Source organism: Bombyx mori, chromosome 1 (genome assembly GCF_030269925.1).
Source record: "Bombyx mori chromosome 1, ASM3026992v2".
NCBI classification, from domain to species: Eukaryota; Metazoa; Arthropoda; class Insecta; order Lepidoptera; family Bombycidae; genus Bombyx; species Bombyx mori.
In genome coordinates, this window is record NC_085107.1 from 5,025,814 (window position 1) to 5,039,793 (window position 13,980).

The 13,980-nt window shown below is 32.4% G+C and overlaps 1 protein-coding gene and 1 long non-coding RNA gene across 2 annotated transcripts in view; one reads left to right on the plus strand and one right to left on the minus strand.

The window, feature by feature from the left end:
- Positions 1-305: 305 nt before the first annotated feature.
- Positions 306-2,915, plus strand: LOC110386360 (uncharacterized). Its single transcript, XR_002431555.3, has 2 exons — positions 306-626; positions 1,503-2,915. It is a non-coding gene; the product is annotated as an uncharacterized LOC110386360 (long non-coding RNA).
- The window catches only part of LOC101746164 (rho GTPase-activating protein 8), a 29,912-nt gene continuing 18,832 nt past the window's right edge, over positions 2,901-13,980 (minus strand). The window contains exons 7-9 of the mRNA XM_038010898.2: positions 12,880-13,080; positions 9,034-9,140; positions 2,901-7,081 (exon numbers count right to left, since the gene is read on the minus strand). Coding sequence (XP_037866826.1) covers positions 6,911-7,081; positions 9,034-9,140; positions 12,880-13,080 — 479 coding nt within the window. The 3' untranslated portion in view covers positions 2,901-6,910. The remainder of the gene's footprint in view (positions 7,082-9,033; positions 9,141-12,879; positions 13,081-13,980) is intronic.

Below are 13,980 nucleotides of genomic sequence, written 5' to 3' on the forward strand. Positions count from 1 at the left end.
ATCTATAGCATCAGCCCGGTGAGATTCTCGCCGGATCTTCTCAATGGGTCGCGAATCCGATTCGGTGGTAGATGCACTCGCGAAACAGCTGCCCTTGAAATATTAGGCCTCCTCTATTATTAGCCTTCTCCTCCAGGCTGAAGCATTGAATTCGCTCCATCCGTCCTAACCAGCCGTGACACTACCATCCATAAAAAATCTATGCGATGGCACCATTTACCTTGATGATATTGAAAGTAGATGTTTGGCGAGTGGCAACACTCGCTGTAGCTGTTTTATTAGATATTATTTTCCCATTTCGCTTTGCTAGTTTGTTACCTACATGTTTGTTACTTGTCTACTGTCAATGACACCAGTCAATGACATCATAGGAAAATTTCTAATGTAGTTTGATTTGAAGTTTGAGTAACAATTTCACAAAAGATTTCAACTAACCACGGAAATTATTATACCGAATCACTATGTGCATCAATTGGTTATTTGAAAAAATTAAATGACGATTTTTTTGTAGATTATCAGTGAATTTACCTAGGTAATAAATACCTTAACCAATGAATTAAGCTTACAGTTACTGATAAAGTAGTATCACAGGTACCATCACAAAGCTGGAAGCCTTAAAAATAAATGTTAGTATATTTACGTACCTATTTATTTTACTATAGTATATCAAATACTATATTATACAAACTATTTGTCCTTTCGGTTTGTTGTTCAATGAACAAACATTATAACTTACCAAACTGGAAATTTTAGGAAAAATATGAATGATTTTAAATGAATAAATGTAATCATCGAAAGTCTTTATTTACTAAACAGAGAACTTTGCTTTGTGTAATTTTAAATTTAGTTTAGTTCTTCTTCATTGTTCCTTCATTACTGAGGATCACAACAACACATATGTAAGTCTTTCCAAGGAGATCAGTCTGCTGCAAGGTGGGTTGCCTGTTGGATGCTGACTCCAACTGTCCTCTTAATAGTCTCCGACCATCTTATTGTGGCCCTGCCTTTGGCTCATTCCCCCCCACTTGATCAAGAATGAGAAGCTTATCCAGGCAGTGCCTTTGAGACCGTATTATATGTATTAAAAAGCTAAGTGTTTAATCTCTTAGTTCTCAAAAAATGTTGAGTCATAAACTTAGCTCAGAGAGCTCGGCTAGCTGAATTGGCAGTGGACTGGACATATGGAACAAACGGGTTCATTAGTGGAGGCTGCAGACTGACAAACATAGCTTTGGACCTGTTTATTTTTGGGTCTTGGTCTTTACCTAAGCATCTATACTTCCACTTAAACTTCTTAATGGTTAACATCAGATTTCCAAGCAGTTATCATAAAGTTTATTGCATACTTCAATTTGTAACTTAAAGTTCGTGTTTCCATACGGATTGTATGAGCACAGAGGAAAAGAGTAGTGGATGTTTATTCATAATAATAAATCCGAATCTTATTAACTGAGCTTAATACACACAATCCATACACATATTTCATGCTATAAATATTACAGCCGTGAGGAGTGAACCTGACTTCTGCAGAAACAGGTTGTTGATTGACTGTTGTTACTGTTCAAGTTCAATCCTAAGTAAATGCGTTGTGTTATTGCTTACTAAGTTGTTCGAATTTATTACACCAAACATATTTTTCAGGTTATATAAAATTTCTTATTCTTTTTAGTTATTTGCTTAAGTTAGATTACTAAAAGACAATAAGAAAAGAATGCAAATGTGAAACAATTTCCCTTGCAATTTCAAATTTGAGACTTTTCAATGGTCTGTTTCAGTGCTAAATATGATTTAGAGTTGAAAATCCTAACCTGAATCATGGTTCTTTAAGTTGTTGATCATCAAGTTTTCATATAATCCATTGTTATTTTTGTTATATTATTGTATCCAGAACTTTACCACTATTCTGCATTTTTATTGCATAATCAACTTAAAGTGTGTCTTTACTCTGAGGATTCGTTTTATAATTACTATTCAAGCACTGTAACTTAAACTGTGTCAAGGATAGCTTACTCTTTGCATTGCCCTTTTTTTTCATATTGTTGCTAATTTATTTGCTATAATTTGTTCCTTCATCCATTTGAAATAACATTATAATTATAAATATTACACATTAAATGTTTAAAAAACTTCCTTCTTTGTTATCTGTAATTCAGGCACCAACCATTTTACATAGAACAATATTTTTTATTATAATATTTTACTTAGAAAATCATTGCAATCACCAACATTTGTAGGTACCGTCTAATTAAAAATATATAGATAGCTATACTTTACTCCTGAACATTTAATAAAAACTCAGACATCTTTTATTTTATTGCATCATTGCAAATCAATTTCTACCTGAGACGGTGCTTCAACTAACTTAGTAAGTCCATGAGCATTATGCTTACCTATATGATTAGAAATTAGACATTTAATTTGAACGCCGGTTTGGTAAGCTAGAAAAAGCATCCACACTGACTACATTTTGGAACTATCAGTAAATATTCAAATATATATACCTATCAAAATTGTATGTAGGTAATCTAAATGTTTGATTAGAATGAACATTTCTATATTCTAATGGTACATTATGTAATATAATTTAAATTCGTAATTTTTGTTAATCCATATACACTTTAGTTAATTATTGCTAGGTTTATCAATAATATAAAAATTACTAAAATTCAAGATTTAACTTTAAGATAATATTTATCTGCTAAATATCATCTGGATTGTGAGTTGTTATGTTAAATTTATTTTTTCGTGGTAATTTTTTTGTATTCGGTTTATTATTGTATTGTATTAGTACAGCTTGTTGATTATTGTTATCTTTTATAATTAGAGCTTACAAATTATGTTAGTACAAATACATTTTATAATAAGTAGGATTGATATTGTTATAAATAAAAACGCAACTATTATGACACATTCAACTAATATTTTTATTGAAGTTTTGAAGTTTTATATTATGTTAACAGTTGATATATTAACTTTAAAAGTTTTTACTCTAGATATGATAACTTACGCATTTAACAAGAAAAATGAAATAATTTCAAGTACAGTGAAAAACAACTATAAATTTCTTTTGATGAAATTACAACTGGTTTGGAAATTCATACAACTTTTCAACAAATTAGCATCTTGCTGTTGTGACTATAAGTAACACTGTACTTCACTTGTAATGCTACAATTAAAATAACAAGTTGTTGATGATTATTATTACCACTTATTATGATGTTAAAACGTAAAACCGCCAAGACTGTAACTATCGCTTTTATAAAGCGCATATACGTATCGCTTTTAAAAAAATCACTATCTAATACATATTATTATATTTAACATCTATCCTTAACATTAACATCTACACACATTATCCCAATCATGTAATATGGGGGAAAAAACAGTTTAGAAGGTATGTATGGAATGTCGAAATTTAGATAAAAGAGATTCTGCGACTCATAAACATTTGAATAAAAAACAATGATTTAAAAGTTAATTAAAGGTACGAATACAATAAATTGCCTAATTTAATATTATTAATATACATTTCATGACAGAACAAAACTAAACAATGAATTTGGATAATAATGACACAAACAGTGTTAATAATGTATGTATGAACTCTAAGATGGCACCAAAATAAATTTCACACACCGGTCATCATAATCAAACTAGTATATGTGATGTGATGTGATGACAAAGTTTACAATATTTCAATAATATTTATCGGTTTTGTCCGATCTTGGCTTAAAATAGTAATTACAGTAATATAAATATGATCATAATATAAGATTGCCTGGGGTTATTAGCTATTCTGTTACAAATGCAAACTGTGTGTAATAAAATTATTGAAACTCAAAAAAGTAATTTAATAGGCACCTTGAACATCTCTGTTCCAACTTCCGTTAAAAACGTTACGAACTCAGTGATTTGATTAAGTTAAGGAAAGTCCTATTAAATACTATATAAAACCCTCATAAAATTTGTAAAAATAGTAATAGGTAGGTAGTTTTTTAAATACATAAATAGTCACGTTCTTATGTTACCTTTTAACAGTTGACATCTTGTTATTATATAAAAAAAACATAGAATTTTGGATATTAGGTATGTATCGCCGATTCTGTGGCTCGGTAGCGAGGTAACACTCTTGCCTGCTAGCTCGGGGGTCGTTGGTTCGATTCCCACTTCAGTCTGATGCTCGTATGAAGAACAAGATCGCTTACACCGTGTTTGTTTATTTATATATGAATCCACTGATAAGTATATAAGCATGTATATCGCGTCTCTGATTCACATACCACAATAATCCTAATTTAGGGCTAGACGACTGTCGGATTCGTCCCCGATAATTTATTTATCTATTGATTCTAAATTAAATTCTGGATTCACACTTTTACATTTGTGACGTTCACAGAGATAAACAGGTGTAATAATAAATGAATTTAGGTAATATCATAACAGTCTAACACACTATTGTTATTTTTAGTATGTACAGTTTAATCTCGAATTTATTAATTTCATTTTACAATTTTCGTTGGCACGAACGACTGAGATTTTTTGTCTTGGCATAAAAAAGGTAAAGTCGAGATTTTTTTTATATTCAATCACCTCTAGTGCTTTTAATATTATTATTGATGTCAAGTTACTAATAATAATAATAATAATGACGATGAAGATGAAGAGCAAACAATTCCAATATGCACTCTATAGAATCACTTTAAAAATAAGACTTCTTTAGGTATATATGTAAATCATAAAAAATTACATACAGTACACAGATTGACACACTTTAAATATTACACTGGAATAGATAAATCGTTATTAAAACACCGCAAGTAAAGAATTATCAGTAAACTGTGTGATAGCAGTTAAACGTGTTTCAATTAGCGGTCTTATCCCTTAAAGCGATTTATTCCAGGCAACCCTGTACGTAGAGGAACTATTAAATAGAAATTCCGGAAGAAAACGATTTTTGTATAGGTACTTAACAGCGCAGATGTCAACCATTTAGTAGAAATTTCAATAAAAATAACGAGATTAAACCGTAAAAATAGTTTCTTAAATTACGTATGTAGTGTTCGATAACAAATGTCGAACGTGTAGAAACAAATGAAAAATATGATAAATAATAATGCAGACTACTGTACAACATAAAAGAAAAAAAAAAGAAAAAAAAAACTAAACCTATTCTTTGTTATTTTTGGTATACATGAATGAATTAAATTCTAATTTCTACTACATTCATAACGATGCTAACTTATAGCTAATTTTCGATGAATATAAACTTGTCAAACGTCGAACACGGAATAGCCATGATTATGTCAAATTGGCATTAAATTAACTTATAACACGACATAAAATTGAAATTCAGAATCAAAGGCGGAAGTCGTACACACGTATAGTTCCTGGAGTTTTAAGTATTTATAATGAGTAAATTTAGTTACTGAATTAAATTTGTTTATCGTTAACTAATTCCATATTCCAATAGGGAGTTGTGACATAATTTAAATTAATTTTCATTGTACATTGCGAAACACAATCCAATTAAAACTAAATAAACATCTACAGCCCGCGAAAATAATAATGGATCTTCGTTAATGAACATAATGGACGTACGACATAATGACAAGTGGATGGAATCACCAATAGGTCGGATCCAAATTTTTGTTTAGTAAAAAATATTTCAAAATCCCTGTGTCCCATTTCACTAATTACAATATTTTCTCTTACCAGTAAGAAGATTATGTACCAAATTTAAAAGTTTTTATCTCCAAATCAGTTATATAATATACTAAGATTTATTATGAAAATAGAAACTTATATTAATTAATTACCTAAGAAAAGTAGACATTTACACAACAAAACGTAATCATATTTATGTAAAATTGTAAATAAATATCAATACACGATGCAAAGTAAACGTTCCAAGAAAAAAGTAATTTAAAAAAAAAACGGAATACAATATTAATAAACTAAATTAATAGGCCAAAATACATATTTTTTGTAGATACCATTACCGTTTCTGTAAATGAATATTTTATATTTAGGTCGCCATTTTTTTTTTTTAATGTAATTGCAGAAATGAGCGCTCTGTCATCCGGGTTTCATTCTCGAGAAAGTTTCTCTTAAATGTACATCGAAAATTAAAATGTTTTTATTGTATTAATTAATAAATATGATAAATAAAGGCAGGTATTGTGCCACAAACGTGCTCCAATGAAGTAGGTAAAATAAAATAATACAAATTTTTTCCTTAAACAGTACGGTACTGGTCTAGATAAAAAAAAATATTCGAGGGGTGAAAGCGACATTTCATTAAATACGCGAAATTTATCTTTATCAATTAAATTCATTTTAATTAAGTTTACACCATTCAAATAGCTTAAGTTATTTTTTTCATGATTTTTTCCAATTTTTAATCTTTAAATGGCTCTCCTGTAGTTTCAAAAACGTCTCTTAAACTAAATGGCCTTTCACCTCTCGATATGGTCAGATATGGCAAGCTGCATATTTTAGTTTGGAATCCAATTGTTAACGTGGGTACTTAATAATCGTATAAGGCTCATTGACGTGTCAAGTGAGGATCGAATGCAAAAAGGGAATGTGTAAAACCAATATGAAATGTATTGGATTGTTTTTTTTTAAATGCCTTAAGGAATTTTAGAGTAAATAAAAAGATTTAAAATATAGATAAACATAAATGATCATTCATTCAGAAATTCGACTGGACACGTTTTGCAATCATTTCATTTACGTAGAATTTTATTTTTGCTTTCTATTTGTTAGATTCACATAATTTAATCATGGTTAGGTCAATAGAAATTTTAGAATTTAAATGAAACAATATAAAAGAGAATCGAGAAAACAAAAACAAAAACAAAGTGTGTGTGTGTGTGTACGTATCTCGAAAGTATTAGGTCGGAAATATTTAGATGATGAAGATCGACTCTTGGTTCTCCAGGGTGAAGTCGGTGAAAGCGTTGATTGGCGCGATCGCTTGCAGGGACATTTGGCCGCTGGGGGGCCAGGCCAGGTTGGGACCGAACACCACGGCCAGGTTGCTGCAGGTCATCTTGTTCAGACAGCTTCGATCCTTTACCTGACGAACGCATATTCGGGTTATTCAAAACATACATGTTTAGCACAAGGTTTTATTTTTAAATATTATTATTTACCCTTTTATTTATTTATTGCTTAGATAGTTGGACGAGCTCACAGCTCACCTGATGTTAAGTGGTTACTGGAGTCCATACACACCTACAACGTAAATGCGCCACCCACCTTGAGATATAAGTTCTAAGGTCTCAGTATAGTTACAACGGCGTTAACCGAAACGCATTACAGCTTCACGGTAGAAACAGGCGGGGTGGTGGTACCTACCTATGCGGACTCGTAAGAGGTCTTACCACCAGTAAAAACTCTAACAATTGTTATAATATTTTAAAACTAAAATAACTAAAACCTTAATATTAAAACTTAAATAACATTATTGGCAGTCTTCCGTGACTACAAAAACTGTAAAGTATTTAAAACGTCATAAATAATATAATAAAAACATAAAAGGCGAGGTTAAATCGTAAAGGTATTTGTCAAATACGTCAACGTCTCGCGAAAACCGAGAAAAATACTAACATAACTATAACAATAGGTTATAAAGTAATAAGTAGTTATAAAGGGTTACCCTTTGAGAGCGAATCGTCGATAGATCGACTCTCTATTAATGCGTGTAAAGTGCGGAGCGTCTATACCGACTAGTTGCTCACTTTGATTATAGGTATTAGTTAATGACCTGTACGAACGTTTATTAGCACGTGCATCTGTAACGTAACCATTAAAAATTATTTTGCTCTAAATTTATCTTTTTTTTTTTTTTTAAGATAAAAATTTTGAAAGCTACTTCATTTCAGAAATTCTTAAATAATTTATGCAAAATTAGTGAAAATAAGATCAGGACTAAAAATATTAATTTGCCGTGTTTTTTTTTAAATAGGCGTAGTACATACTCGCCGACTGTAAGGCGACTACCAAAGTCCTTCGATTAACAATAGTACGGAGCCATAAACATGATAACGTGAATGCATGAATTTAAAGGTAACCGTGAAGATGGGATCTTAGTCTAATTAGCATACAAATAACAGCTATCTTATCAGTCGAGAAATAGGTAGGATGGTTTTACCGCTTCGTGCCATATTGTTCCTGTTGCAGATATTAATCGTGAGCTTAGCGTTGAACAACTCAAGGATGCATCTAAATAGAGTAGATAATTTTATCAAACTTTGGAGGGAAACAAAAATTAAAGGTGGAGTTCGAATTTAATCCCATTAATATTAGTTTCGCTTACAACAAACAACACGAGTGTATTTTGTATACATATTTCGTTTCTGTTTCTTGATAACAGATGGCACTACTAGTCTAACATTCGCAGTTTTTTTCGCTATTATATTGGAACTAGCGACTCGCCCCTGCTTCGCTTCGGAAACTGTAATTTATTATTGATTTCTCCACTATTCAATGGATGTTATTATACATATAAACCTTCCTCTTCAATCATTCTATCTATTAAGAAAACGCCTCAAAATCGGTTGCGTAGTTTTAAAGATTTAAGCATACATAGGGAGGGATATAGGGACAGAGAAAGCAACTTTGATTTATACTATGTAGTGATTTGCAGTAATACATATATAATGAAATGCTTAACGTCACTCTAGTAACTAATTTTAAAAAAACGTTATAAATATGGCAACGAAATAAAATTCCATCTATAGTGTGAAAACGGAAATGTTAACAGTTAATTGCGATTAAAGTAACAAGCTTAACATCGATTGGTCGACTAGTGGACTCAATTATTTGAATGAAATCATGTTTTGTAGCGTAGAATTACCGAATTTCATCAAAAGGGAAGTTAATAGGAAGCGATGATCTTAATTTATGACCAATAAATATAATTAGTACAGTGTAAAAGGGGCTTTCAGAAGCATTCTCGTGTACTCTTCGATTCGAAAAGTCTGTATATGTCACGTGACAAAATTCATCGATACATTACATACGTACCTTCCACAGAAACTGGAACAAGTATTTCAACAGCTTGTAGTTCTCAATCGGAAGTCTTTCCAGGATCAGTATCTTCACATTGCGCGGCTTCTCTGCGTTAGGCCACGCTGAAACACCACCAAACCCATATATCGTCGTTGTCAAACCAAAATCTGCTATGTGCACTTTTGGAGATTTTTACTTTTTGACCTTTTCGTATAGTTCACAGCCCTATATACCGTATAAAAAAACTGTCATGTGTCTATAGCTTTAATATTTATCTAAAGCTTTCATTTGATATAGTTCTTAAAAATTCACCTTCATATGAAATTTTATACGAAAATGTTTTTACTCGTAAATTCAAAATAGAGTTTTTGCACATAGCAGATTTTGGTTTGACAGCGACGATACCTAAGTATGTCCGGGTGATTTACCTCTATAAGAGAGCACAATATCTTTCTAAAAGAAATAGAGATTCTAGAGAATATTTTACTTTAAATTTCTTTGAAGTGTAGAATTCCAATGAAATCGTATTAGTGTAAAGTACCAACCAGACGAGATAAAAAACGTAAACAAAGTTTCAGGAGTAAAAACCATTTTTATTTAATTAATTATTACAAAGTTCGAATTTTAATCGCTGTCATCTGTACTAGACAAAGATGATTCGTCGGAAGAGTCCGAGTCAGCTGTGTTTATGATAAAACTATCTATTGTATAATCAATCATGTTGACAATATTGCTTTAAAAATTATCCACGACTTTTATAACATTATCCACACTTTCGCCATTTATCAGCAGATACACGTTGGATCCATAATTTAAATCAACAACTAAGTACTCACAATAACAGCAAAAATAAAAAATAAAACTAACAAAAACGGAATAATAACAACAACAAACCAAGTAAATACGGAAACGAAAAAATATGTATCACTTCGAACGCAATTCAAACAGGAATGAACTTGTTCACAAAATGGCGGACCAAATGTTGACAACTGCGGTACTCAGTGCCTTCCTGTACCACGAAACACACAACGACAGCTGTTGTCGACCAACTGACGCCATAACTGCGCGTACGAGTGATAAGGACAGAGATAATAATCCCTCACTATCGCAATGTAACTCAGTAACGGTTCGCTTGTTTATGTTTATTATCTGGTCTGGTTGGCCTAAGTTTAGTTTACAGTTGTTTTTTAATGCATAATAAAAATAAACAAATTAAAATCAAACATTTAGACTTGCACTAAATATTGTTAAAGGAAAATTTTGCTTTTTGTTTCGATCAAAAGTAACAATATTCATTGTATTATTTTTTACTAATATAATTAATATATATTTATTTGTTTTTAATAAGATTTGAAAAAACCTAAAAAATATCGCATTGAAAAAGATTCTATCGTTTGAAACACGCACTCTCTCCATGTGACAATTTGTCACCGTCAATCTTGCGAGGTATTTGATATTTTAAAGTCCAAATGGCGATTTGGGCATGTCACATAACTCTTTTTTATGGCCAATAACGTAATCAAAAATGTAGTAAAAGCTCCTTATTCGCACTTCATTCATTTGCATTTTCACTATTCGCGGATTAAAAAAATGCGACCCAATTTTTAACTTCGCGGCTAAAGCTTTCTTTATTTGCGGGTACATACACATTGATAAAAGCATTCCAATATGTGGGAAATACAAACCAATAAATACCCTTTGTCAACGCGCTTTTCCGTACAACGCGCTTTTCCGTATAACATATATCCCGTCAATATAGTAGAGCTTTTACTCTACTGTATCTTGAGTTTATTTATTATCATTTTATTATATATGCCATGCTCAAACTTTACCTAACTGTTAAGTGTTAGAAAAAAAGAGATTAAGCCTTAATAATATTTTTTTTAGTATTGAAGGATTACTGGTGGCCCGGAGGCTTTTCCAGTTTCACCAGGACAGAATTTTAATTATACCAGAGACCACAAAGTATGACCAAGCTGTTTAAGATCGGGACTAGACCTCGGTCAGTGTACAGACCTAATGAAGTCAAAAACGCTTTTTCCGGCAACGGTTTCGTGACTCAAAACATTCCGACGCGGTGCTTAGTCTTGTTAAGAAAGCCAGTCATGGACACCGTCTCAAGAATCTGACGTTGATACATTCAGGGTAGTGGTTTGAAAACTTTTTTAGGAAAATATGACTATCCCACCTTGATAGCTAAAGGTACATTTCAACAGGTGACGGTAAACTGCATTACTATCTTAATTTGAGTGACGCGGGACAGGTCGTGACTCATTTTGTCATGTAGTCATGAAGATACCACACCCGCACAATGCTACGGTGTGAGTTGGAAATTATTAAGACTTTAACAGAAGAAGAAAGGAGAATTTAATTTAGGTAGTTTTTTTATAAAATAATTCAGGTGTCTTGTTAGTTTCAAAGAGCCTTCTTCGAATCTATTGAAGTAAATAAAATGGCAGTTTAGGTCTTCAAACACAATAAATAATCATCGTAGGTCTTCTTGCAATAAACCTTGCAGCATTTGACACAATAGAAAGAACGTTACGTAATAACAGATTCTGTGGCCGTCGGCGGGGTACACTTGTGTACGAAAACAACAGAAGCCCGACGATAGCTTTCGCGGTAGCCTGCGGAAATGCACTTTAAAACAATTTCAAACAATTCTACTGAAGGCGGATAATCCGTACATTATTCTCTACTTATTAATTGAGAAGTTTCCGTAGGAATATCTGCATAAACTAGGTCACGCTGCTTATTAAAATGCTACTCAATAGTAATAACTTTCGCATCGGTTTTTTTTTTCTTCTTCTTTGACCTCCTTTTGCGTTGTTTTGTTTTGATTTTACGACCGTATTCATAATATAAATTATCGGATATGTATCGTGTGCGTGTCATAAATGCAGCAAGTCCTGCTTTTATAATATATAACAATAATTTGTAAATGTTCCAAATGCTTTCAATAATTAAATTTATTTTCCTGAACAGAATATTTTTGCATTCGGGCCTAATTTCTGTGGTTTCTTTCGTTCACTATTGATATCTTCGCTTTAATGCAAATAATACATGGACGATTATCATTCTGTCACAGAGGACGTTTCGTTATACTTATCAGGTACAGAAATATTCAACAGCAGAATTTGTCTTCATCCAACCACTTTGTACAATATTATCATCATAGCATTTCGGTTCTCTTTATCACCCCACTCCATTTCAATATCACAAGAATATTTAAGAAACAGAGAGAGACAGGCCCCGAACTCATATTTAATATTATTTTAATTTTAATTGTAACAATATTTAAGGCTTGCGCGTCGTCAAGAAAAGGAACAGAATGATTTGAATGATACCTTTGCTTCGTTAATTAAGTGTTTTTTTAATTTACAATAAATTGGGGGGAATGGGACGCTTTTGAATTCCAACACAAATTTTCAGCGGTTTTTTTTAGGGTAATACGAATAAAGGTTTAAATTTTCATATACAATATATAGTTGATTGGAAAATATACACAAAATCTTAAAAAACTAGCTTGACGTAATTCACCTTGACTTTAGGGTGAATCGGCTCACGTATGGGGATAATAGAGTTTTTCGATAGGGGTGGCACTGTTTAGTTGTTATGTAGGTACTTACCTTTAGGGAATTAACTTTTCAATGTCTTTAATCAGTTACAAAACTCCGATGCCTAATTTAAATTATTAAAAATTTTCAAACACTAAATAAAAGTTATTTTCAATTCAACAAATTTAAATCTCACAAAAGCATTGTGACAACCCAGATTTTTCCCAATTCTACCCTTAGTCCCTATTCCCCCCAATATACGATACTTAAAGTGACACAATTCGAGTTGAGTGTTAATACTTACATTGAAATTTGAGGATTTCCTCGTACAGGTCGTAGGTCAACACGGGCTCCTCGAGATCACGCAGGAAGGTCTTGAGTAGAACGGCCGCGATATGGGGGTCATCGCGAAACGAGATTGGCTCGCCTTGGTTGCAGCTATTCTGTAGCTGCTTAACTGTCACCATGTTCGCAGACCGTCTGAAAATGCCCTCGGTCTCCAGGGCTGTGTAAAATACGTTTCGATTGTTTATTTTAATCTAGAATGTTTCGATGCTTAGTGCGAGTTTTTTAACGTTCTCGATAGCGTAAAAGTTAACTCCAGTTTGTATGGAGTTGAAACGTTTGCCTGCGTTTTCCGCTAGGGGCGCTGTTCCAATTGCAAACAAATTTGAGTTAACTTTTACGCTATCGAGAGCGTTAAAAACTCGCAATAAGCACACAGAAGTCGTCGTGGCCTAAAGGATAAGACGTCCGGTGCATTCGTGTTGAGCGATGCACCGGTGTTCGAATCTCAGGCGGGTACCAATTTTTCTAATGAAATATGTACTTAACAAATGTTCACGATTGACTTCCACGGTGAAGGAATAACATCGTGTAATAAAAATCAAACCCGCAAAATTTTTAATTTGCGTAATCACTGGTGGTAGGACCTCTTGTGAGTCCGCGCGGGTAGGTACCACCGCCCTGCTTGTTTCTGCCGTGAAGCAGTAATGCGTTTCGGTTTGAAGGGTGGGGCAGCCGTTGTAACTATACTTGAGACCTTAGAACTTATATCTCAAGGTGGGTGGCGCATTTACTTTGTAGATGTCTATGGGCTCCAGTAACCACTTAACACCAGGTGGACTGTGAGCTCGTCCAAACATCTAAGCAATAAAAAAAAAAAAAAAAAACACAGGTGTAAAACAAAAATGTAAGCGTCAACTATGTAGTAAATAATATCTTGGCCGTAAAAATCATGAATTATTTCTATGCGCCTATTTATAATACTAAATTCGCTTATTAACTCTTGTACTTAATCCGTTCATATCGTGTACATATTATATAATGCAAGATCATTCAAATACATTTTAATGTAACATTTTTTTCTTTAATCTGGTTAATTTATTTAGGTAGGTATATACTG